At 40.2% G+C, this 27,203-nt stretch overlaps 1 protein-coding gene across 1 annotated transcript; it reads left to right on the top strand.

Annotated features, from left to right (window-relative positions):
• Positions 1 to 2,108: 2,108 nt before the first annotated feature.
• tafa4b (TAFA chemokine like family member 4b) lies at positions 2,109 to 26,646 on the top strand. The gene is made up of 6 exons (XM_067588060.1): positions 2,109 to 2,572; positions 3,371 to 3,531; positions 4,291 to 4,406; positions 12,350 to 12,505; positions 23,256 to 23,380; positions 25,614 to 26,646. The coding sequence occupies exons 3-6, from the start codon at positions 4,292 to 4,294 to the stop codon at positions 25,623 to 25,625; spliced, it is 408 nt and encodes a 135-aa protein (XP_067444161.1). The 5' UTR covers positions 2,109 to 2,572; positions 3,371 to 3,531; position 4,291; the 3' UTR covers positions 25,626 to 26,646.
• Positions 26,647 to 27,203: the final 557 nt, after the last annotated feature.

Here is a 27,203-nt window from a genome sequence, read left to right as displayed (position 1 = left end):
TAAATATTTGATATTAAACTAAAGGCCACGATTGGTCTAATGAATTGGCCAGCCAATATGTCAGTCTAACTGTGATGCACATTCATGATATGTGAGTGTGTGAGAGAGACAAAATAAGTAACAGTGTTGATTGCATCGCACAACACAGCAGTGTTTGGTCAGTAGTTGAGCTTAAAATGTAGAGGAGAAAAAGAATTATTCTTGTGGCGGTATAAACATCTTTACTCAATTTCATGGCATTCTGTTCATTTGGGTTTTGACATTTCATGTTTACAAGTGGAGATCTTTTACTGATGGGGAAAGCGTAGGTGATCACCTGCCTGACAAATAGGATTTGTTCTTTGTAGGACCAACATGCGTATCGAGAATCAGAGTTCCAAGTTAGTTTTCATGATCATTGACCAAAATCAAACTTTGACCCTGTAGGTCAGGTAATCAAAGACTTCATGATGGGAAAATCCACAGTATTTATATCTATATTGTCAAGCCCATATCATACATTGTCTATTATCTAAAAGTCTGAAACAGACTTTTACAGATACATATCTCATTTCTGTTTTTGTCATCAAATCTGATAAAAAAAAAAAGCATGTTAGGGAATGCAATTACTCCAGTGAGAGATAACACATCCATTTAAGACAGATAAACCACAGATATTCACAAAAGCCCAGAGACAAACACTGTTACATACTAAACAGGTGACACAGAGGTTATCAAGTAATGGTGCAGTTACTATTCTTTGCAGGAGCTCAGTTCTACTGAACGGGAACTTCCTGTACTGTCCTGACAAATGATATAATCTCCGTGACTGCATGTTACTGACTAACAGCAGAGTGTCAGTGACATCTCCATCATGCAGAAAATGTTATGCTGTTTTATTTTTGATGTGCAACATTCATGTTTCCTGATTTGGCAGATAAAGTCACTGACACTTTATGTTCACGCATAATTTTGCGAATTAATGTGTGCATGTGCATGTTTTTGCGATTGTGTGAATGTGCTCGGAGAGTGCTGACAGATGTTGCTGTTTGGATGCAGGGCACACAGATGTATTTGTGGCCGAGGTGGGATTGTCTCATTGCATGTCAATGAGCCCCCTGTGTCACTCCTGTGTGATTATTGCAAGAAATGACACAAATCAGCCTCTCAGCCCACAGAGACACAGAGAGACAGAGGAGGTGGAGAGGGTGATAAAGGAGTAGGGATAATTTTGGAAAGAGTGAGACTTGATGTTCTCAGATAATCTTGATCACGTCTGTGCACTCTTTTTTAAATTGTGTGTGTGTGTGTGTGCGTGTGTGTATGTGTGTGTTTGTGTGTGTGTTTCTGTCCTTACTGCTGCCAAAACCAGTGACACCTCACAGCCATGATGACCAGCTGAGCCCCCACACACCTCTGCCTTCTTCAACACATTGCCTCCAGGGACACTTGGGCCTTTTTGGTGACATGAATGCTTTGTATAAAAATGTGTGTGTATGTGTGTGTGTGTGTGTGTGTGTGTGTGTGTGTGTGTGTGTGTATGAAATTGTGTTTCATACACACAATCCATGTGTGTGAGCTTGAGACCCAGTAGAGGTGACAACATCACTGTGACTGATGGGACTCTTTGTCCCTCAAGTCTTGACGAAAATGAGCTGCATCTGGAGACCACACATACATACACACACATACACACACACATGCACTATTGTGCTCTTTTAATGAGTGTATCAGAGAACAAAGCTGATAAAAATGCGCACCATGGCCCAGCCTTTAAAAAGAGAATAAGAAATGGGCTACTGTGCTGCCATGCAGCATGCCTAATCACTCCGGCACACACAGCACATGCACCTTGCATACTGTACAGGAATGGACACACACACACACACACACACAAATAAATCAACAAATATGCACATTGCACACAAATAAATAAACACACAAATGCAAATCTAGCTAATGCACAAATATATAAATACTGTACATGTCACAGTGGGTACAACTCTTGGATGGATCTGACACTGTTTCTGCATTTGCTTTCCACTTCCTCTGCACAAGCATATACTTAAGAGGCACTCCTTACACACATTCAAACACATCCCCTACTTAACGCAAAGTGTATCTGTGTATCATTCTACTAACATAATATATAATCCAGTATATGATCTGATAGACTTATTTTTCCATTCCTCTACCATCCATACTTTTTCTCTTTACCATAACCTTTCACCATCATCCCCTTTACATTTCCTGTCCTATCCTCTCATTTGTCTCTTCCTTGACATCCCATCTTTCTCTTCCTGACCTGTGTCACTCCTTGATATTGATCTTTGTTAATAGTCACACTTCATGTTCAAACAGTACTTCTGTTCATTAACCCTGTCTCTTCTTCTTGTATCAGAGGTATGTCTTCTCGATCTTTGACTGAGTAGTGCCTGTTGTTGTTGGTTTGTTCCCCACTAGGGGGCAGTGGCACCACACTGATGGCTCAGTAGAGGTATCAGGCTTGGTTGGAGCTGACACATTCCCAGGAAGTTTCTGAACATAACAGTGGACTGAGCTGAATATCAATGAGTCATGATGAATAATGAAGGTTCGAGGAGGGGAGAACATTTTGTTATTAATGTGAATCTGTTGTCTTTCATTTAGATTGCAGAGTTAGTCCTTTTGTAAAGAGAGGTGTGTTGACACACTCTTACAGCGGGATGGTAATTTACTCTTTGTGTGTGTGTGTGTGTGTGTGAGTTTGCAGAAGTGCACATGCATCAGAGGCTGTCACTCAGCTGTAATTAGGGAGAGTCTCTCCTGCTGTCATCCGACACTGTTTGAATTTACCTTGCAAACACTGTGTGTGCAAATATGTGTGTCTGTGTGTGCGCTGGCATGTGTGTGTGTGTAGAGCTTCAACTTGTGTTTATGGCTGGTTTGATCATCTGATTTGCGGCTGGTGACTGTTTTAGCTGGGAGGCTATTCTGAGGGTTTTTCTTATGTACACCCATTTTGGAGTCAATTTAAGTTTTACCTTGTGAGGTGCACTCTTTAGTGTCTACTATCTATGTCCATCTGTGTGTGTATGTGCGTGATAGAGTATGAGGAAATGTGGGGATGTAGGAATCTGTTAGTGTTTGGTAGACAGAGAGGGCGAAGCTGTGTGTGATGTCTAGAGTGGGGATCACATTCAGCCTGGGGGTAGGTGAACCTATTGTAAACAATGGATCTGACAGAATCTAGGCCTTCACATCTCTACCCCCGTGTGTGTGTGTGTGTGTGTTTCTATGTATGTGTGAGTGTGAGTGTGTAGACCTTCATACAAGGCCATCGGAGGCCACTGAGGAACCCCAGGGCAGACTGGCCTCTCTGACCGCATGTCTTTGTACCTCCTCTCTCCAGGGGCTTCTTCTGGTTGAGGTGAGGAAGAGGAGAAGCAGGAAGAAGACGAAGAGGAGGAGGAGGAGGAGGTGAGCTGAGGTGTGAGTGAATGCAGCCATGGCCTGCAGCCCCTGTCCGTAGAGGAGCTAGTCAGTGGAAGAGAGATCAAAGACAACCAACAGGTGAGATGACATCCAAGGCGGGAAATATAACAATAAAAAATACCTCTAGCGCCACAACTAATCAATATGTTCATTATCAATCAATCAGTAGATTATTTTTATGTTTAATCGATGCATTGTTTAGTCTATAAAATGCCCGTCACAAGTTTTCAGAGCTCAACTAACAATAATGTCCATCGAACAGTCTCAACACCAAAGATACGTGATGATTAAAACAGAGAAAAGCAGCCAATCTGGAACAGGCATCACAACTGTTGTTGAACTGTTTTTCTGTTGATCGACTAAGCAATAAATTGAGTAGTTATTTCAGCATTAACAACATCCAAACCACATATTATAAATTTTCTTTCAATGTTAACCTTTCACGACTCATAAAGTCAATTTTTTCATAACTGTCTGTTCCTGCTGCCGGAAGAAAATTGGAAGCGTTAATCCTAATGTAATACTAATGGGCATAAAGGATGCTGGTGGCACAGTGGTGCTGCTGGTTATTTACCCACATGGACTACACTGTACTCTATGTGTGGAGTGAAAGAAAAATTTCCTCAGGTCTATTCTGCTCTCGAGCTTGTCATTTTCTTCCTTTGACCTTTGCCGGCTCACCTCTCACATTGTTTCTTCTTGTTCGAAAAGCAAAACTTGTTGTTTGCTGCTTTTTTTGGGGGGGGGGGGCAGGTTCTAACCTCTTCTCATGCTCTCTTCGTCCTCCTCTCCCCCTTTTGCTCCCTCATTGCTCTCTCTCCTCTTTCCCTCTCTCAGGATGAAACTGTTGAGGAGGTCAGCTTGGCCTTTGCAGGTGGCCTTCTTCGTTGCCTTGGTGATGCTCTGCGTTGACCCCGTGTCCGCTGGCAACCGTAACCATCGAGGACCGACAGGTACACCAGGTCTTGCTCTGAACCCCCACCTCCAACACCACAAGAGGTTAATTACGCTGTCACTGCAGAGGTACAACACATGTTCCCTTAGGCTGCCACTGACTGAGCCATTCTGATCCTGGAGGAGGGGGCTAAGCAGGGACAATTTGCTCTGTCCCTCGGTATGACAGAATGTAATCTAGACAAGACCTCATTTTGGGCTTGGATGCAAACACGCCCCTGTTGAATGATCGAGCCCGTACAGATACAAATGGCACTTAAGCTGTCAGGAGCTGTCAACACAAATAGATCAGTGTGGGTGTGATCTGATCTATTCAGAGTGGTTGCAGACATCCAGCAGTTCAAAGCCATTGTTCTCAAGCGGTCTGATTCTTAGTGGTTTAGGGTCGCTATAAAATAGGGTGTATGTCTAATGTAGAAGGGGCCATGTAGGCTTCTAATCCTCAGGCCCATAATTGCCAGTGCCTACATTAATATGCATAGCTCTGCAGTCCCCCTTTCAACCAAGGCACCGCTTCACTTATTCTTTGAGAAATCCATGAAAAAAGATAGAAAACCATAGCCACAGCTGACTTAATTGAGGCCCACAAGCTAAATCTATTCTCTATCTTTAATTTCCATAAGTCATCGAGGCAGACCTCCAACCAAAAAATGACCAACACGGTCTTATTAATATTTCATTAGGGCTGGCTACAGGGACAGTTGTGCTGAGTCACAGCATCGTGCGCTGACTTGTTGGCGACAACCTCCCGAGTCACCTCTTCCTCACACTTAATTATGACAATTTCCTTAATTATGTCTTGGTTTCTTTGCTCTCACCGCTCGTGTTTTGCAAGGTGACCTTTATGTGCCATCGAAATGCTACCAGCATCCAGTCTGTGCAGTGAGTGATGGTATTAGTTTCCTTTTGATGGAGAGGAGGCAGCCTGCTTACGGCAGGGACACTACTAATTGCAGGCCCTGTATATTGTGAAGGTCAGCATGGGTGCCCACCCCCTTCTTATTTCACTCTTGCTGTGGAACAAGATGACTTGCTTCCAAACTGACTGGCGCTTTTTATTAGAGGGTTTACTCTAATTGGTGGAGGTTTAGGACTTGTTGGCTGTGAATACTAACATGACACACACACACACACACACACACACACACAGCAGTTTGAGGCTGAAAAATAATTGGCTGCTAGATACGTTTTCTATGTTTCTACTTAATGTTTTTACTGCTATTTTGTTGGCAGGTGAGTTAGGCATTTGTTTGATCCATGTTGCTGTTGATGTACCATTAGCAGCCACATGATGGCTCTAGAGGTCAAAAAATGCTCTGCTGGATGTATGTGGGTTTTTTTTTTTTAGTTTTTATATCTTAGTCTCATTTACTCAGTGTCATTCTCCGAGGCAATCTTTCATTTTACAGAAACTCACCTCAAAAACAATTCTTTAATGGGAATGGATGGAGTGAATGTCAACTAACCATGCAGATATGGTATGACTGACAGTTGTCACTTTAAATCAGTGAGGAAAAAATAACATCTGGTTCTTTTTGGTTTTCCAGCAGAGTCATGGTGTCTCAATAATTTCAGCCCATGCACACCAGGCTTAAAGTGTCTGAAAACCAGTTTATCTCAGTTTATTTTGTGTTTCATCTGACCTATAGATGGCAAATGTATTGAATACATCTTCAAACAATTATGATAAAACGATTTAAAAAAACACATAAAGAGATTGTATGTATATTCTCACATTTTATAGCCCTCATCACCTGCCATTGATTAGCAAATTAGCATAAAGATGCTAGATAGAGCCTGCAGTTGAGTGCAGGCGTGATATAGGAATCTGTTACCCAGGACAAAATAACCCCTGTCCTTCTCTCTCTCAGTCCCAGCGGCCCACATAACATTCAATGTTAATGGCACAAACAGAATGCATATCATTTACATATAGTAGCACAGATAAGAGCTTTGCCTTAAACAGATCTGTATAATAACGAAACATTCAACTCACAAAAATAAGCTAATGTATTCATTACTTTTACTGCCATGTTCACAGTTAGACCTCTCACAAACAGAATAAAACTGTGTGGGAAATTTTCAAACCTAATACCAAACACACAGCAGTAAATATTTTAGCACCCCCATCAGATCTTAATTGCTATTCATTTAGTTTTGCATTTCATAATAATTAAGCAATTCATAAGCAGGTCACACAATAAATTGCAGAGGTGTCAAAGTAATCCAATACAAATAATTACACACTTCAACCGTATGTGTTGTTTCTTATTTAAACATCAGACTTTCTTGCTGGTAAAATCATTGACTGTGCACTTCAAGTTCTGCTTCTGAACAACATTATCCTGTATTTTGACAATTAAATCCCTGGCACTAAAATTCTCTTATGCCCTTCTTCTTCTTTTTTTTGAATGTTTGAAATGTGATTATCTGAATCCAACAGTTTAGTCACTACCTTGCACAACTGATATACTTCCATATGCAAAACTAACAGTGGGTATGACAACTTTACACAGCTTATTATAGCACGCTTAGCGAACCAATCAATTTATCGGCATCTGGGATTAATCGCTAATCCTGTTCCATAATTTAAAAATTCCCCAGTCCAACATACCATTTATGACAAATTATTTCTTAAATTCCCAGAAAGATAGTTTTTTTTCATCTATTTGTTAGTGGGACCTCCTGTATGCACCTTAGCTCATGTGAGGAATAAGAAACCCAGCTCTTCCTGCATAAAAAGGGCTACTGTCATAGTCATGCCTGCTTGAGATTGTTGACATCGCTTGTGTGTGTGTCCATGCATATATTTGAGCATACTGTACACCAGCCTCTGTGTCCTTATCTTACGCTGCTTATAAGATGTCTCCTTAAAAAACAATGCTGGCAAGGTCTGAGTGAGCAGGTTTTATTGGGGATAGATTTATTACGCAGGAGTACTCAGCCGTACCAGCGACCTGTTATGATAATTAGCATAAAGCCGGGTGAGGCCTGATGTGGGCCTGTTAAACACTGATAATGTCAGGAGGATTGATGGGCTGCGCAGGACCAGGGTGAGGAGGAGATGGAGCAAGTGAGGAAAGTGGAGGAGGGTAAGGAAGGGCAAAGAAGGAACTCACAGCTGGAAGAGGGCAAATGGAGAAAGAAAGGAGGAAGGATTGGAGATCAAAATAAAACAACATTAGGAATTTTGGCTCTAGGTGCAAGCCTCCTCCGACAGATTTGCTTGAGATCTGGCCTTTCATAGCAGCGGACATGCTTGTCAGGTATTGACAGCGGAAAGACACAGCTTTTTGATAAATTGCATGATGCTCCTGCTCGCCTGTGTCTGTCAGAATACATCAATCGCCTGGATAACCCATCAGTTCAAGGTAGCTTGGTTTGTTGGCTGCCCAGCTACTGTTGCCACCCCTCCCACCTCCCTTTTGCCCGCCGCAGGAATAGAAGCATTTAGCCATGCTTGAGAAGTCTTCATCTCAGCGTGTACAGGGCTCTATTACATTGAGATGGCCATAACAGAACGGTTTAAAGGCAACACTGAGACATTAGATACGCTGTTATTATGTGTATGTAGCTGAAGGCGGACTGCGGATGAGGGGTGAGAGGATGCAGCGCTCTGAATGGGGGCTGGTGGAGGGGTGACAAAACTGAGAGGCCTCACAGTTGAGCTGCCGTACTTCAATCTGCTCTCCAGACCACTTTTCTGATGTTAGGGACATGTTGTGGTTTTGTATCATTTTGATTCAAAGTTGGTTTTAGCCACAGCTGACTTAATTCTATTTACTTCTTAACTTTTGCACTATAGAAAATCACACCGGTCCCTTCTTATAGGTCTCATGTAGACAATGTTCTTTGCAATTCAGTATGGTTGCACAATCAATTAAATGTTTATGAATAGTTCTTTCTAAAAGAACACACACATGTAATTTTTTTGCAGCAATTTGATTGTAACAATTATTATTGAATAGCGCCAGTTACATCTGTGTACTGTAATACAACACAAACAATACATGGAAATATTGCGCTAAAAGTGCTAACAATACTTAACATAAGTTTCTTGTTTCTGGGCAACAAGAGTGGGTGGATTTGAGTTTATTTCTCCTAGATTAAATAGATTTTGGCTGTAAACTCTGTATGGCCCTCTAACCTCTATTCATTGATTAAGTACCTTGGATATTCAAGGGCATATAATTCATACCTACGCAGCTCTTTCAAATGTGTGTATTTGTGCTTACAAACAGGCCCACACTTACAGGCTAACAAACATATTCACTTTAGACATAACTTCATGCACATATTGACGTTTCCACCCACTCTATATTCCACAGAAATTAATAATCAGCATTAGTATTTTGACCTTTTCCAGCACATTATCATTGGTGCGGCATGACAAACTTTTCCTCTGCATGGGAGAAAATGCCAGCTGTCGGTTATTAAAGTAAAAAAAAAAGAAGGTCAGAATGCCATTGATATACAACTTCTATTACTGCTTACTCCATGGTTTTATCCTTTACTCACAGTTCTATAATGCTTCATAGAAATCTTACCATCTCACCACTGGACTGAAGTCAGTTTTTCTGAAGTCAAATTGTTGCTTTGCTTTGCTGTTTTTTATGAAATTGACAGCAAAACCACAAAGAGAACAGACTCTTGTGTATTCTGATGTTGCAACATGTTTGATTTTTTGTAAACATTGTGGTAAAAGAAATCCATATTTTGAGATTCATATTTGAGAGACATGATGTGATATGTAAGTTGAAAGTAGCTCATTTGAGCAGGCTGACAGCTTTGTTGCACACTCAGTTTAAGGTTATTGGTCATGCTAAACTTTTTAAAGAAATCTTCACTTAATTCCTAGACTTAATTTGTCAGACTAAAGGAGGGGATGTGATTACAGGGTCATTTGATTAAAAAAATCTTTTTGGAAATATTCAGTTGACTGCAAAAAGAAGTACATCTTTATTACATTTTCCCCTCATCATTTTGCTTCAGTTGATGATAGTTTCAAGGCAACAAATCATCAGTATAAAAGATGTGTTTCTGCACGCAGTTTGTTGTGCTACTCCCTGATGAAGGCCACACCGGCAACATCTGAAACACACTGAAGTTGTTTTGAATGTCCTTTTTAACTATCCATGAAAGAAAACCTTTTAAATTATTTGTTTGAAGAGCACCTTGGACTCTCTTTTTTCATTAAACTGCAATAGTAAACCACAAGAAAACCCAACAGAGTCCTCCTGTCTTCTTTAAAACACAAAACACTTTGAGGCATGTAGACTGTCCTCATATACCTTACACCATCCTGAATTTACCTTCTAGACTCTAATATATACTTCATTAAGATTTAAATCAGCCTGCAAAGCTTAGCTGACACAAAAAAGGAGCATAAATGAAGTTCAGGTGGGTTTATCCTCCACTTCCATTGCTGCTCACCCTCAGAGCTTTACAGTTTTAGAATACAAACAGCCTCGGCCCAGGTCTGATGTAGGCAATAAAGAGAGGAGACCTGTGAACCTTCTGACCTCATTATGCCAGCAGGAGGCGAGCCGCTCTTTGTTCTCTCTGTTGCCTGTGACACTGCTACTCCTCCTCCTGTATGACTCCCTCTTTCTCACTAACAAGCTGCCTATTTCTGAGATGGGGGCAGCCGAGTCACCAAACAGCGCGATACATTTTCAGTAATGATAATGAGGGCACAAGTATGATTAAAAACAAAGCAATTTGATGATGTTTGATTTAGACTTTCATCTTTTTTCCATCTGCGCATATCCTTATTCATTATCTTATTGGTCACAGTTGTTTATTTTTTTTCCTCCATTGTTACTCAATGCTGAAATTGTGATTATTTGTTATAATAAAGCTGCACTGACAGCCCTTGTCCCATCAAGTTCTATTCTATTCTCTTCTATTATAGATTTTGATCAGCATTTATATTTGTGTGTGTGTGTGTGTGTGTGTGTGTGTGTGTGTGTGTGTGTGCGCGCGCGTGCGTGCAACGGGGATCCGGCAGCTGCTCCAGCCTCAGGAGACCCTGAGACAGAGGAGTGAGGGAAATGAAAGTGGAGGGATGATAGTTCGCCCTCAGAGAGCCAGGGATCATTGATGGTGCTCTCTGGAGAAGAGAACAAACAAACTTTAAATCAGAAAGGATGAGAGGGGCCATGGCCTGCAGAAATGGAACCCTCTACAGAGTATGTGTGTGTGCGCCGTGTGTGCTGCGTTCGTGTGTTTGCAGCTGTGTGTGTGTGTGTGTGTGTTTATGTGCTCGCTTTTGTGTCTGCCTGCAAAGCTCATTCAGGCTGAGCATGAAAAGTTTTGCAGTCTGGGTAAAGTCACGTACATAAATGAAACCTGGGCTTATGGTACAGTATAACCAAGGTTTTTCCAGGGCTGTAAAGAGGCTTATAGGTAGTAATGTCGCCAACAGGGTTTGCTGTGCTCGGGGAAACGGTGCCAGAGACTCTCAGGAGTGCACAACAAGCTTTGGGAGCGAAGATAAGGCTCCTGGAATCCGTTCAGAAGCCATAAGCAAAGATTAGATTTACTAAACATTTTACCCAACATTTGTGGCCGGCGTGTTTTCCTTTAGGTGGCAATAAAAAACCTCCTCCTGAGAGATTCATGGGTTTAATGTGCTGAGTAAAATATAACATAAGCAGGCACTGTAGGCAGTGTACACTTCTAAACATTAACATACAGTATAAGCCTATTCAAACATTATCCTTTTAGCATGCTGTTATACTGCATGTGTTGAAAACCTGTAATACCCACACATGTGACAGATGTGATGATGTTAAGATATCAACTGCTACATACATCGCTATCCCTGTGAGTTTCTTTAAACAGTATGAAGTCACGTATCTTTAAGCACTCGGCGACTGGTCTATTCAACAAAACAATTCCCTGAAGAGGAGCAAGGAGAGATAAACGATTTGCCTGAACAGAAATAATTCTCATTAAAAGTGTAGTGTTTCAGCAACATCACACACACACACACACACACACACACACACACACACACACACACACTAAAATACCACTAGGCAGAAAGCTTTGGATAAAATTTACTTTAAGTTAAGCGTGCCCTTCTGTCCCATTACTGTCAAGAGAATGTTATAATTAACCGGACCAAGGTCTCCAGGGAAGTGTGAGGATAATCAAGGGAGATTAGAAGCTGTTTGTGTGTTGGAGGTGTCAGGTGAAAAGCAATTATCCTCATATTAATTATGACTTTCAGGAAGGAGCAGGAACATGCACACACGCACACACACACAAAGACAAAGACATAAACAGAAATACAGAGATATGTGAGTACAAGTGCAGATGTGCAGCTATCCACACACATGTACAGTGTATACACCCACATGTGTGTATATCCACTTAACACTGATGGGTTCTGGCCAGAACACATAATGATTTAAATGTATCCTATTAGTGGGTTTCTCTACTCCACCACATGACTCCCTGATAAAATGTGCATGTCTTTTCTTTGCTCAGATCAAATGGTTTATTTTGTCTGAAAGGAGTCCAAAGAAATAATATTTTTTCAACATTTCCTGCTCTCGTTGTTTCTCTTCTCCTGCACACAATGGCAACAACAGAGCTGCCTCTGTGACGAAGTTAATGAGGGCACTGGGCTGCAAATGAAAGCAAAGTCTCGCTAAAGAGTGTTTACTTATGAATCAAAGAATATGAGACTGGAATAAATTGAAGACTTTATACAAAAGTAAATAATTCAGCAGATTTCTTTAATCCTCAAAGTGGCTGGCGAGGTGTACATATTATTGTTATTTGCATCACAAATGTATGTGAATTTAAACTTGATATTAGCGCCAACAAACCATCAAAATACAAATAAGCCCCTCTAAAAGTCTATGAATTTGTAGCAAATAATCCCCCTCTCCCCTCGCTCTCTCTGTCTCTCTCTCTCTGTCTGTCTCAGTCTCATACCAGGTGAAACAGGGGACATGTGAGGTTGTGGCTGTCCATCGCTGCTGTAATAAGAATAAGATTGAAGAGCGCTCTCAAACCGTCAAGTGTTCCTGTTTCCCCGGGCAGGTCGCCGGCACCACCAGAGCCAGACCCTCCTGTGTGGAAGGTAAAAACCTCACAACCCAGTATGCTTGTATGTGCGAATATGTATATTCATATGTCTCAGTGTACTATTTGCAGCCCCATAATCCAGATCCTATGTTTTTTTTTTTTTATGTCTCGCTTGAAGCATCATTTCCAAAAACAGCAAGTGAATCCACACAAGTGGCTGTCATGTCTCTGAAATGGATAAAGAGCCAGTATGCATTTTTATTTTCTGTAAAAATGTCGGTTTATATTTGTGTGAAGAAAAACTGATGTAGCAGATACAAACTGTAATAAAACTATGCAATGAAAATGGGGGTGACAGTTTCGGTTAATTTTGCTTTTGACAGACTGGCACCCATTAACCGATAACTAACTGATTAATTTTTAAGAAAAGTTGTGATGTAGCTTTCATTTGTGAGAGCTGTCCAGCAGTCGGTGGTCAGAGCTAGCTTGTCTGCCCTGGTTAGCTTGACTTTTAGCTCATCCTTCTTCACCTCAAAGTGTTTTCAATGCTTTTAGTCACACTAACTCTTGATGGCATAACATACCACACCGATTGGCAGTCTGTCTCAATCATTTGGCACACCAACTGGGTGATGGCCTCGGACCGGCGCACATCACACTTTCTCCCCCCCAGCTAGCAGCGATGTGATCTCTGGCTGTGGAGGAGGAGCCATCCTCGGACATGGCAGCATAGTGCTAGTACCATATTGGCCTGAATACAAGGTGACCCTGATTATAAGACGACCCCCCTTTTCCAACAACCGTTTTTGGAAAAATAATGTAAACGTTACCTTTTTGAATATAATTTACATCATAGTATAGTTACAGACTCACACACTCTCCTACCAGGCTCTTGGAAGAAGTCAAAAATTATTTTCTCTGGCAGTTAGCATTTATACAACTGCCTGTTTTTCTTTTTGAGCTCCTTATCATCTGTCACAGTGGTATTTGGCAGCTTGACATATTCCGTTTCTGCTGTAGAGATGTTGGAAGACACTTTGGACTTGTTTTCACTCATCATGAATTTATTTCCTCCGTAGCAGAAAAACACATTACATGAGCCTTCAGAAACTCCTGCAGGTTAAACTGGACTAATAAAACACTTTTAGTGCTGACTGACTCTAACACACTCACTATAAACAGATTTTAAGACACTTGCTAGCCTAGCAACATCAAGCCTACAAACAACTCATAATGCAACACTCCCTGTAGGAGTCAGTTTTACACCGCTACTTTATCCATTCAAAAAGAATATCTGATGTTCTGAACACATAATTGTCTGGCTGTTAGCAGAGTGTGTATGTAAATTAACCTACAGATCGACATGCGTAACCGGTCAAAAATATTCTCGGTGGTTAACTGATTAACGGTTAACTGTTGACATCCCTAAATGAAAACCACAACTACGCAGTGTTTGAGAACCTTGAACAAATCACATACCTCGCAGTGATTCTAGTGCAACTGCACAGTGACCAGCAGTATGGTTATACTGGTCAACTGCAAAGCATCAGTCTGTGTATCAGGCGCATCACCTACTTCAACTGCAACTGCAGTATCATCTTGAGCCCTGACTTAACCTTTAAATGTTAGAAAGAATATTTTTTCCACACTGTATGAAAGAATAATCTGTAGGTGCTTGTTCCAACACTTCAGTAAGTCCATATGACACACATAGTGAGTGAAATACCCAAACCCAAAATGTCATGTTTTTATGGCTGCACCATTAAGTCAAACAAAAATACTCGAGATGTCTGTGTGACATTTTACACACATTTCTTCCACAACTCCACCTGACCTCTACGGTATGTTTTGGACAGGCAAGAACAATTTAAAATCAAGTTTTTTGAGTTTGGACGCTGTTTGCCCGCACAACTAGTGTTTGTATTGATGGATGCACTGGTGAATCTGACAGACAGGGTCAAAGAGGCTAGAAAGTGTTTTCAATCATCATTAAGAGTTCCTTCATGAAACACCTAAAACAAATCATTAGCAGATTAATTTTGAGATATTAATAACACAAAGGCATGGTTCCATAGCAGGGATTGCATATAGGCTTTATCTTTACAGTTGCTTTATGTGTTAAAACTGTAATTGTTGTGTTGAGTAAATGTTCTTCTTCCAGCACAAACTGAACTAGACCATTCAAAGTTTCTTTAAATAGCAGATGGAAAAATATACAAAACACAGCAGAAAAAATACACCTGTCCTTTCTATACTCTATACTTGGAAAAGAAACACATAAGAGGTGAGACTCTGAGAAAATGAGACAAAAAAATACCTGAAAACAAATCCTAGACTACAAATGTTTTAACCATGATTGTTAATGGTAATCATATCAATCTGTTCTACTCAATTTTAACATTTCAAAATGCTACAAATATTCTGGAGCACCTTTGAAAAGGGTTTAGATTGTACTTTTAAAATGTATTTGTGGGACAAAGTAAGGCTTCTCATCCCTGCCCTGCTAGTCCAACAGTTTATGGTTCATCATGTCCCAAGGAGATCACATAACATGAAAGGTCAAAGCCACTAATGCAGGTAATGGGAGCCCAGTCACCAGTGTCTCCTTGCCTTCCTTATTCCCCTGTGCCATATGAAAGGTGAAGCAAATACACAACAGCTATCAGCTAAGACTGCCTCGGCCTCAAGACTGGAAATTTAAACTGCAGTTTTAAAAGCCTGATTTTATTTGGAACAGCATTTCATTTCATATCTAGTTGGGTTGCTTGACTATATAAAAAATGGTGACAGAGAAAGTATTTTCCTCTGATCTCTTTTACAGGTTAAGATGTAACAGTTGGGGTTTTAATATTGGGGGCTTTGAGGAAAAATTATCAAAAGCAGATTAAATTGATTACTCATAGAATTTTGCTCACACATACACAGCAAGAATATACAAGTATAAGTGTGTTTGTGCGTGTTTGTGCATGCTGGGTATGTGTGAGGGTAAAAATGATGGACAGATGAATGTTTTCATAGACCTTTGTTCTACTCGATTGTCTACTCGGAGAGCTCCTGCCCTGCAAGAAACAAGCAGTGTCACTGACCCCTATCATCCACAGACGCGCCACTGAGATCACAAACACGCACACAGTGTCAGCCAACCTGATCCAATCACGCTGTATTAGCCCCCTACCACAGAAAAATACATAGTTGTCTCATATGTGAGTAAAGCCAGTTAATCTCCGAAGGGTTATTCAAACTGTTAAGGTCAGCCGTGGGGTGGAAACTGAATCTATACTCACACAGACCTGAATGACTGATAAACACACACAAATAGAGACTTTGATCAGATATGTTGACAAAATGAAGTGATGTATTTGTTTAGACCAGGAACTTGATCAGATTCACTATTTTTGGTTTGTTTATTTCTTATATACATATAGTAATAATATAGTATTAGCATATTATCATCCTCATGCAGTAAATGAATGATATGGTAATTATTTAAGGGAAAAAATAAACAAACACATCCTCCACCTAGCCCTAGCTTTTGTGTTTGACTTCTATTGATAGATAATATAGTATGCTTACAGGACGAAATTAAGCACACTTACTGTATTTATATTGGTAAACAAAAACAAAAATGTTATTTTAGTTAAATATAGAAAGTTGTTTGCATTGAGGAAACTATAAATATTTAGTTATACCTAATACTGTTTAGAGTTTTGTATATTTGATTATTTGCTTAGTTAACGATTATTAACTATTGTTAACTATTATTTATTTATTCATCAGCACACTTTCTTAGTTACTTTGTTGTCTGGTTGTATAATGTATTAATTTGATAAGGAAAAGAAAACAAACTAATCTTGTGTATTTGCATGTAAGTGTGCATAATTTTTGTGGGACCCATTATCTCTAAATCAGCCGTCTCTCAAACTTCATCCAGTCACGTTGCTATTCTTGCATGTGGCCAGTAGACGGTGCTTTTCCCATTCAAATGACTCCATCACAAACATACCTGCTAGTTCATTTCAACACTATTTTCACCCAATAAAAAAAGATTTGTTGTTTAACCTCTTTGATGAGTTCCTGGATGGGAACAATCGCTTGATAATGATGAAATCAGGCAACCATAGCAAAGATGATTGGCTTTGTAATGAAAGTTGGGGTAAATAAGGAATCATGTGAAACTTTTTGGTATAGACTTGGTCTTCTAAGAGGAAAGAATGACACTGATGAGAAGATAATAGACCGACAGGATGAGTGCGTGACTGAAAGTCATTCAATGATAAATTCTTTTTGATGGTTTTAAACGCTCCCACTCTTCCTCCCTCACAAACACACACACACACACACACACACATACGTGACACACAAACTCCTAATTTCCTCCATCACACTAGTCATGAGGTTTTCTAATTTCCTATTCAGATCTCACCTCTGAGTCTCACCACCTCTCACTTCCAAATCCAGTGCTCAGCAGCACTTATCTCATGAGTCATGCTTGACCTCTGAGTTCACAGTTACAAAAGATCTCACCTCTTACAACACAGTCTTACACACACAAACACACATCCACACACATACATCCACGCATGCTACTCACACCTTTTAGCCTTCAGCACTGATGGAAAGAGACAAACCCCTCTCAGAGGCCAGCTTTTGTAGAAAAGTCATAGTGTAAATGGAGTTACATTATTGATGCCGACTGAAAGAGGAGTAAATGGCAGCAGGTCCCATTACTGGCTGCTGCATGGTGGGGCCCATTACTGTGAGCCTAACTTTTTTCAAGTGAACTCTATTCATCACAATATTTTTTCCTAGATTTTTTTCAGTAATCATGAAACATACTTCTTTGTTTTGTTTTGTTTTTTAAAAAAAACTTTTTTGAATTAGTGGTGTTGGTGTGTGAGAGTGAAAAGTTAGTGCTGTGAAGGTAAAGTGTTTTGGGAGAGTCTGAGTCATAGTGCAGAAAGTTTTGAGGGGTAGAAGTGATAATAGCTAATAAGCAGAGGTCAAGAGGTCAAGATGTGTTGAAGATCGCTCTGCAGGAGAAATGTACAGGGTCTACTTGTTTGTGTTGCATAATTTCAACATTTGGGGGCAAATTTTAGAGAACAAACCAGTGGACTAGTGGATAGTGTCTCTGACAAAATATGTGTTCCCTGTTTGGTTTCACTGCAAAGGCATTCAGAATAGACTAAAATGTTTTTGGGGTTCCGCCAAGTGTAGTTAAGCTCATAGGGTTTGTTAGGAAAGAGTTGGTTATGGTTTGTTTTTGTGTGCACTCACAGGGAATAAAGTCAACTGTGTGCAGTGTCAGAAACAAAACTATCCTCATGTACAAAACGTGGGGTTTGCCCCTTGCTTTGTTGTTGAGCACATTTGCAGTAGTGTAGCAAGTATGCCTCACTTCTGTAAATGTCAGTATCAGAGCAACAATGTAAAAATACAACGTAAAGTGATGTGGAAAAGAAAAAGTAACATTACCCCTTACAACTTGTAAGTAGCAATTTAATATTGTACTTGGTCCATGTGAATTGAACAACTTTACATACCAGTGAATAATTAAACCTTTAGCAATGTGTCACATTAAATGTACTAACCATACATTTTTATCTGCAAAGTAACTAGTATCAGCAACCATTAAATAAATGTAGTAAACAGTAGAAATTTGCTTAAAATAGAAATATTCATTATATTACATCAAAATTGTAAGTATTTAAGTACGACACTTGGATAAATGTACTTGGATAACCTTTAAACCTTGCATTTATGTGTGTCTGGGATGCTGTACCAGTAAAAAAGAACTTTAAATTTCTCCCCAAACACTGCCATTAAAGTGTATTTGTTGGTGGAGGAAGACAGAGAGCACAGTGACCTGATAAAAACGATGGATGAGTAGATTTAGTTTGGTGTGTGATATGGTGAACCAAGACAAACTGTGTTTCATTTCTGGGCAAAGAAATCTAGTTAAGTGTTTCAGCGCACATCAACCTGCTGTTGTTTACTGTAATATCTGCTCTATAATGTCATGTTTTTGTCATTTTGACAGTCTCTGTTCCTGTGTGTGTGTGTGTATGTGCAACTGTTCACCGTGTATAATCTATTTCTGACAATTTTTCAGCCGCACTCACCACTTGTGTTTTCTCGTCATGCATACCTGGGTGTGCTGGCATGGCTGTGTGAGCCCCGGCAACAGAGATACAGTGTGTTAGTAAATCATTGTAGAAAGAGATGGATGCCTCTCTCCAACTGCTTCTGCACTCCAGGATCACTGAGTGGAACAGTTACAATGCCTGAGGGTATCTGTACCTCTGGGTCCAGCCCCAACTTCTTGTGTGTGTGTGTGCGAAGGTGCATCATATTCCCTTTAAATAGTAATGACCTGGGAGCAAGGGCATGGGACTGCTTGTGATTCTGCTTTTATGACTAACACTTACCTCACAGTGGGGACTGCATACATGTACACACACAAAACCCACAAAGGCATCTATATGTGGACACTGGGCAGAATGCATAGACACGCAGGCACATACGGATGCAAAGTAAAAGTAAACTCCCTGTTGCAGTTTGTGTTGCTCCATTGAGTGAGTTCAGGCGGTGCCTTTGTAAAGTATTAATGGGCAAACACTCTAACAGATGCATGCCTGAGTGCCCTTATTGTATGCCCTGCCTTACATCAAACAGTCTACATTTGAATGATACAATAGAATATGTATTCATTGAATTACTTCAGGCTAACCTATTTTTCTTTATCATGTGACTCAAATTACTTTAGATGAAAGGGTTAGAGGTGAAGGAAGTCCCTTTGAACTCTGTGACTTATTCAGATTCATCACATGAAATAATACATTTCCCATGTTATTGTTTGAAAGCAGAGAAAGTGGGCTGATCCTGCCTTAGTGTGCTCTCAAGAGAAATTATGTATATTCACAGATGAATAATTATTGTTAATATAGTGTGAGATAAAATCAACCACTTAATGTCAGATTGATTTAAGCCTGTTTTTCATTTCCCCAGGAGAGCAGGGTGTTTGTGAACTTACTGTGTTGACTTTTGGTGAAAATTAGACAAATTTTCCCAAGCAAATTGGTGCTAAAATATCAAGTTTTTACATGGTGGTCAACAAACACTTGTTATGCCTGCAGATCTGGAACACGTCATGCATTGTCAAAGTGTTAATGAGCCAGCAACGAGGCATTGCATGAACAAAAGTATTACATTAACTGGGCATACAGGCTTATATGTGGTCACAAGAGTCTGAACAATATATCAATTACGTGTTCCTATAAAGTCACAGAGTGAACATGTGGATGAGGGGACCTGCAGTTTCAACTTTGTCCACTTGATGTCACAAACATTACAATGACAATGCAGGCGGCAGTGCAGGGAGAAATGAGCGGGAGCTGTGTTGGGATGAGTGCTCATACAGCTGATATATTTGCTCACGCACACAAAAAAAAAGCTGTAACCACAATAGGCATAATGATGAGTGACATTTACCAGGTGAGTGTTAGATTGACATGTTGTGATCAGTAGGAGGAGAGACAGAGCTTTAGGCAGCCTTATGGTGTGAAACCTCCGCAGACCCTATTTAGAGAACCCCAGAGATTAGATGAGAACCTGGGGAGTAACATAGCCTCAGTCCCTTGTGTTGCCTAATCACCTGCACCTTAAGCAAAGCACTGTCTAGACGTTTGCCCTCAGCTGATCCCACACTTTAAGTTTGAGAGAACTTGAAAGGGAGCCATTTTGAGCGCAGATTCTGTTGTAATGAGCTGATAGTAACTGTGATGAAATGCCTGACTGAGCTTTAAACCTTTTTAATTAGCATATGCACCTTTTGTGAATATAAATATAGACTCTTAATGAGACTGATGCAATTAGGAGGAGGTAGGCTGAGAAGTACTCCACATGTTATGCACATTTTTCCTGGAGAATATGCATCTTCTTTCTATTTCAAGAACTTGGCAATGATTCATTTTCACATTTACTTGTAGGATATCATAATCAAAATGTTACAGGGACGACTATGGAGACAAAGTGTACAGCTGTCGTCGTCAAATTAGCTCTATCATTTTAAAAGTCACTAAGCTAATAATGGTGTTCAAGTTTTTCTGCTCATCAAGTGTTGGCCAGCGTGATTGTGTGAATAATGAACAACTCGTGTATGAGTCATGATAAAAGTGTTGGTGAGATAATGTAGTAAGTTATTAAAGGGATAATTGAATATTTTGGAAAATGCATGTATTAATTTTCTTGCTTAGAGTTCGACAAGAGGATTGATACCAAATATGAAGCTACTACAGCAGGCGCTTAGCTTAGCATGACTGTGAAAACCTTGAAAAAGCTAACCTTGCTCTGTCCAAAGAATTACCGTACAGACATGAGAGTGGTATCGATCTTTTTATCCAACTCTCAACAAGACAGCCAAAAGGGGTATTTCCCAAAATGTTGAACTTTTCATTTAAAATAGAATTCAAATGCTTTACTTTCAGAAACACTCATGCAAAAAGAGACTTTTCAGTCTTTCTGAGCAGTAGCTGACCTTGAAGGCACCACAGTTTTATGGCAAATAAAACGAGCACCTTACACCTTTGTCTGCACATTCACTATTAGTAGGGTGAGGAAAAATATGGCCCCAGAGACAAGGATCTCAGAATTAACTGCTGCACACAGACTAAGTACCTCTGTAATCTTTTTATCATCGACCTGTTGAGACCTGTCTCTGAGTGCTGTCCAACATCTGAACTAACCATGACATCACAGGCCATGTACCGGCCCCTGTTCATTTTCTGACTTGACGTGCAGGTGCCCATGTGTCACGCCCGCCCCGCCCTCTCAGTATAGCATGAGATAAGCTGCGGGGTAAGCTAACTCCATAATAGCACTCAAAGGCCATGCCCATTAGCTCTAAATAACACTCTCGCAGTGCAAAGCACCGTCGTCGACACCATAATGGCCACATTAACAAGCATTACACAGCCATTGGTTTTTAGAACCGCTTACTGCCACTGAACTCATGCATCATAACAGTGTGTTCAACATTACGCTTTGTGATAGCTGTGAGAATTTTTTCTTTCTTTTTGTGGTGACTTGGCAACTTGGCGTGGCTTCACTCTTCTCCCTATACGTCTTCCTGTCTGTCGTTGCATTTGTGCTGCCTATTTTCCACTCCGCTTCAGTTCGTTACTCTCGTTCTCTCTGTTCTCTTTGTTTAATCTGCTACTTCACTCTTTCTCTGTTGAATAGTCATCCTCAAACAGCTTCTTACCCTTGTCTTCTGCCTCTCTCAGTTCCCCTCACTGCTCATTTCCACACAACAAAGATGTTTTCCTGGTGAACACTTATTATTTAGCCTGGTCCTCCTCCCTATCCTCCCTCTCTTCCTCTCATCCACGTTGTTTCTTCCTACATGATGCTTGAGAGGATTTGCCTGTGTTCTTTTGCATTATGTAGTTGAAAGCCCATTTTCCTGCCAATACCACCTCATCCCCCTCCTTTTGTTGAAAACAGGAGTCACCAGAGATCAAGATTCCTATATAAACACCATCAATCCAGCAACTTAATGAAGTTGGAGAAATGGGTGTACTCTTTTATCCATCCCTGCGTCCACACTTGAGACAGGAGGATGGATAGATGATGAGTTTGGAGAGAGGGAATTGAGTTATTCTTAGCTGTCGGGCTGTCTCCTGTTTAGATAGTAGGTCAGATGATCTAGAAGATTTGAGTGTCAGCTGCTAAGAAGTGAGAAAACTTCGGGGTTTAATACTGGATTAAATGTAGATCTGGCCCATTTCTGTAACTGGATTTTACCCCTTTTCTTGCACATATATATACAGCAAATCATCACTTTTTGTCATGATTTAGATACAACAGAGGAATTTTCTGTAAAAAAAAATAATCAAAAGGCACTTTTCATGTTTTGTTTTCCCAACGAAATTGCACAGAGAGTAGTTTCAGAGAGGGCTTTTGTCCCTGCAAAAATCATACAGTAGATCAACATTTTGTCTCTTGTCTCAAATACATGAGAGCAGACTGATGTTTTAATTGATAGCAGTACATCATAATCCTATTCTTGTTCTCTGTATTTTGCAAAATGAATAATACTCATTTGGTGAAGCAGTTTTCATCTAAGTTATAGGAAGTGACTTTCAATAATACGTGTATACTCACACATGCACAAATGCAAAAAAGTATGCATAAATTCCCCTCTGGGAGTCGTGAAAATATCTAATTCAAAGACCTCTGCCCTTTTAAAAGATCAGCAGCAGCACAGGTGGCCATATCTGATTAGTTCTATTCAGGATTGTTGAGACTTTGATTAGTCATTGCTTCCAAGGTATGACAATGAAATCTTTATGCTGGTCATATTTCTCCTATTCTGTCTACTTTTTTTCTCGTGAATGGCAGACATACTTATTTCATGCAGGGTTTAAGATCCTGTGTTAAGGGATTACAATAATCTGATTAAACTGAAAAAAGGTAACTGCTATATATTATAGCTACTGGGAAAATCACAGTAATCTTATTACAGAGGAAAAAACCCCATATAACTGCTCAGTGACAAAGTGATACAGAACCAAAGCGTTGGTCACAAGAGCGATCCATGGTGCTGATTTTCCTGCAGTCCAAGCAGTAGGATCAGCACCATGGACAGCGCTTGTAACATTTACTTTGTTGAAATACTGTGTTGCGCCAGCATTATTTTGGTCTGATCTAGTCTAGTGTTTTGTCATTATACAGTGCTCTGCATAATCTTATATTTTCCATTCAGTGAGCTGCTGTCTATCTTTTCTCTCCATTCACTACTCCAGCCTCCATCGTAGCCCAAAAATGGTGGTGCCAGATGCAGCCGTGTATGGATGGAGAGGAGTGTAAGGTCTTGCCTGACCTGACTGGCTGGTCCTGCAGCACTGGCAACAAAGTCAAAACCACCAAGGTGAGAAGGATGCCTGTCTGTATTTGTGTGTTTGTATACATGTGTGTGCACAACCACCTGCCTGTTTGCATGCCTATCTCTCTTCAGTGTCTATCAGCGTAATTACTGATCAATTGTGTGTACATTTTATACACATGGCACCACACACATGCCGCTTTTTTCCCTGCATTTTTTTTACCTGTGCTGTTTTCTCTGTTTGCATGGTGACACCTACATTTATATCCAGCCAACTCCAATTATTGTAGAGTCTTTGATAAAGACTGGTTTCTAATTTATATGCAACAACAAAGCAAGTAACCTTATCAGTGTTCACATCAAAAATTCCCTTGAGAAACACATGATGTCCAGAAAGAATAAATACATGTATTACTGAACATCTTCCAGCTTGAGTAACATTTGATGTAGCTAGAATTGACCTTGATCTTCAATTGAACTGATTTTTTTTTTCTGAGAAAAAATATCTTGCCTCAATTAGTGTCTGGTAAACAAACTTTCAACTAGATGACTTTTATTCCTGTTTTTCATACTTTATATGACTGTATTGTGTATAAAAAGAAAGTGCTTACCAAACAAATTAAAGATAATCTTGTAAACAAAAGTTTGGATCTTCAAGATGCCCACAAATGAGTGTAGTCTAATTTAAGTACTAATTTCAAACATCAATAAAAATTACAGGCACAATACAGAGCTAATTAACAAGTAAGCCCCCAAGTGAGCTTTATTTGTTAATCTGCTATAACTGTATCTGCTCCAGCAAGGGTGAAAGAAACAATGGATGCAGAAAACACAAGACCTCTGTACACTCTGTTAGTTGCACAACCGCAGTGTGATGCCATGTACACTGATGCTATTCAGATGAGATAAATTGATTTAAATGAGGGTCCTTCATGGCCCTTTGTAAGCTGTTGAAGTGTGAAAGTTAATTTGCGGGACTGACGACTGGGGTGTGCGTATATACATGCCAGAGTGCGTGTCGTGGAATAGAGCAGGTGCAGTTTATTTACAGGTGAAATATAAAAAGAGAAACAGTTGTGAGGGAAGCGGCACAGGCACCATAAGAGTAATTGCTTGAGAGATGGCATAACAGCCCAACATCTGTCGCATTCATTAGAATGCATTATGGCGGGGGCCTTCCACAGAGGCTTTACAATTAAGAGTCATAATTAAATTGGTGAGTGGGATAGACTGAGGAACAGAGGCACTGCTGGGCTCAGTCACAGGCAGAGGAATTAATGACCCCGGGCCTAACACCAACTCTGGGACTGATAGGTGCAATTATCCTGATTCTGCTGCATGTTGCCATCTCTCTGCTTCTTCTCTCCCGTTCTTTCTGTTTTTTATCTCCCACCCCGTCTGACTAGCCGAACAGCTGAGAGAGGAATGAGGAGCCAATGGCTGACTGCATCAGTGGACATTAATTGTGCATTTGCAAGGTGCTTTGGGACCGGGGAGCAGTTACTTGGAGACTTGGTGGCAGATGTCACTGAAGATAGCTGCATTGAGACATCGATTCCCTGGCAACTGCTCGCATGGCCCCGCTCTCTCGCTCTCTCTGTGTCTCTCTTCTTTATCCTGCATCTCCCTTTCTACCCATGACCTCCTTTCACCACCTCAGCGTCTCATTCACCATGATGATCTGTATCTGTCCATCTCTCTTTCACTCCCACACAGCGTAGGTTTGCTGTAGAAAGTTGTATTGATTGCCTGGCCTAGGCACCGGAACACTGTTTAACAAGGAACAGCAAAGACACCACAACTTAAGATACATATTTTCTCATGTCAGATTTCATATGTCTCAGTTTGTGTGAAAACATTTAGATTGGCAGCAATGAGATATGAGCATATTTGTTCATTGTAAATGCACATGGGATAGGGTTTGTTGATGGGAAACAAACTCTTTACATCTCCAATTATATGCCTTCAACTTGCTGCAAAAGTGTAAACAAACCATTACAGCTCTGAGACACCTATGAACCCTGGCTTTAGCAGTTGAGACACTGCTGGTCCCTGCAATCTTTCAGCACAATAAACTGAAAACAAACCTTTTCAGTCCAATAAAAAGGACATAGAGCCAGAAATAAAAAAAATGGAATATTTGACCCCTGATTGGTTCTTTCAAATTGAAACATTCATTCATTGACTGTGAAGCGTAGACATAGTGACCCTCCATGTAATTACATGTCTCTGTGACACAGATTCTCGGCTCTTATCTGTGGTATTGTTTCTTTTTTAGGTCACACGATAGCAAGAGAGCCACTGAGCCACGAGGAAACCTGAAGCTCTCCATGTGGAAAGGATGGATGACTTACACATATTTACTGTGCGATGGGGAAAATATCAAGGAAAGGACTGCTGTCAGGCTATCCATCACAAAACAATGGGATAAAATGTACTCATCACAAACTATGTACACTCAGCTGTGTGGAGCCAAACATACAGCATATTCACTATGCTGGTTGTTGAGACCAATGGACTACAATCATGGACACCCAGGGTACATCTGGACAAAATGGACTCTTTTCCAATAATGGACAAAGTGTGGATTGATCAAAAAAAGGTCAATTTGAAACACCGAATAAGCATTTCAAAGTATATATTTCAACAAAGCATTTGTGGAGGAGTGTGAGATGTGAACTAAAAGCTGTGCTTAGAGTGCTACTGGACACAATCCAGACCTGCTGTCAATATGTAGAGCTTATACTGGAGACGGTGGAGACAATTTGGAAGAAATGGAAGCGACAGCAGCTCATAACTAGCAAATAGCAAATTAGCATCAAATTGCTCTTGTGGGTCAAGTCACTACCATGAAGACTGTTTTGCAAGAGTCATTTTGCAGTTCTAATTAGGAATTGCAGTGTAGGATCATAACAACATATTAAAAATTCATGTAAGATATTTGCACTAGTTGAAACCGTTTGGGAATGTTTTGTTTTTCTAGATATCTCCCATCATTGGCTGTGGATGTCACATGAAATTGAAGGTGAGCATTTTGTAAAATGTCTGACACTTGAAGTAGATAAATATACTGTATGTATCATGCCCCATTATTCCTGAGTAGTTATTGGTTAAAATGGCTCCAATTATTGAGCCTAGCTTACATACAGCTTGGTACAATATGAACTAGCAAAGTGTAATTCATCTGTCTCATTTTTGCCCAATGACATTTCCAAGCTCAGCCTTCAAGTTATATATCTTTGATCTATTCTATTCAGTCTGTGACATCTCTTATGTTAACTGTTAAAAGGAGGCCCATAAAATGTTCAAACAAGGAGGATGAGTTGTCTTTATGTTCTTATTTCACTTTATTTGAAATGTTTTCTTTTTTCTCTTCGTAAATGTTCAGGTTATTCACCTTTAAAATCACTGCAAATGCAATATGATTACATGAAAAGGAGTCTTTTTAACTACCTTTATGAGGAGATACAGTATGTTTTTTTACACACATCGCCCATTGATTGCCCCCAGAAACTCACTCCACATCAATGCTTCAGTGAGATATACTGAAATAATTGCCACAGATAATGGGAGTTCAACCCTTTGCAAACATGTTTTTTTTTTCCCCTACAGGGTTTGATCATTACTGCACTGAGTACAATAGCGTAGCACCCAAACAACCATCTTACATCTCTCAATTATCTCTGTCCATTATCCATTCTCCGTCTCACACTCCCCTTTTTTTCTTTGAATCTCTCTGTCCCTCTCATGTGCCCCTCTCTCTTTTCCACCACAATGCATAGCATAGAAAAGATGCCACACTTAAAATAGTTTTCACTCGGCCTGTCCCACACACTGTATCTTTATTTCTCAGCTGTTTGTGTTAGTG

Source organism: Thunnus thynnus, chromosome 4, assembly GCF_963924715.1.
Source record: "Thunnus thynnus chromosome 4, fThuThy2.1, whole genome shotgun sequence".
NCBI classification, from domain to species: Eukaryota; Metazoa; Chordata; class Actinopteri; order Scombriformes; family Scombridae; genus Thunnus; species Thunnus thynnus.
Note: the sequence above shows the minus strand (reverse complement) of the source record. Positions and strands in the feature narration are given on the sequence as shown.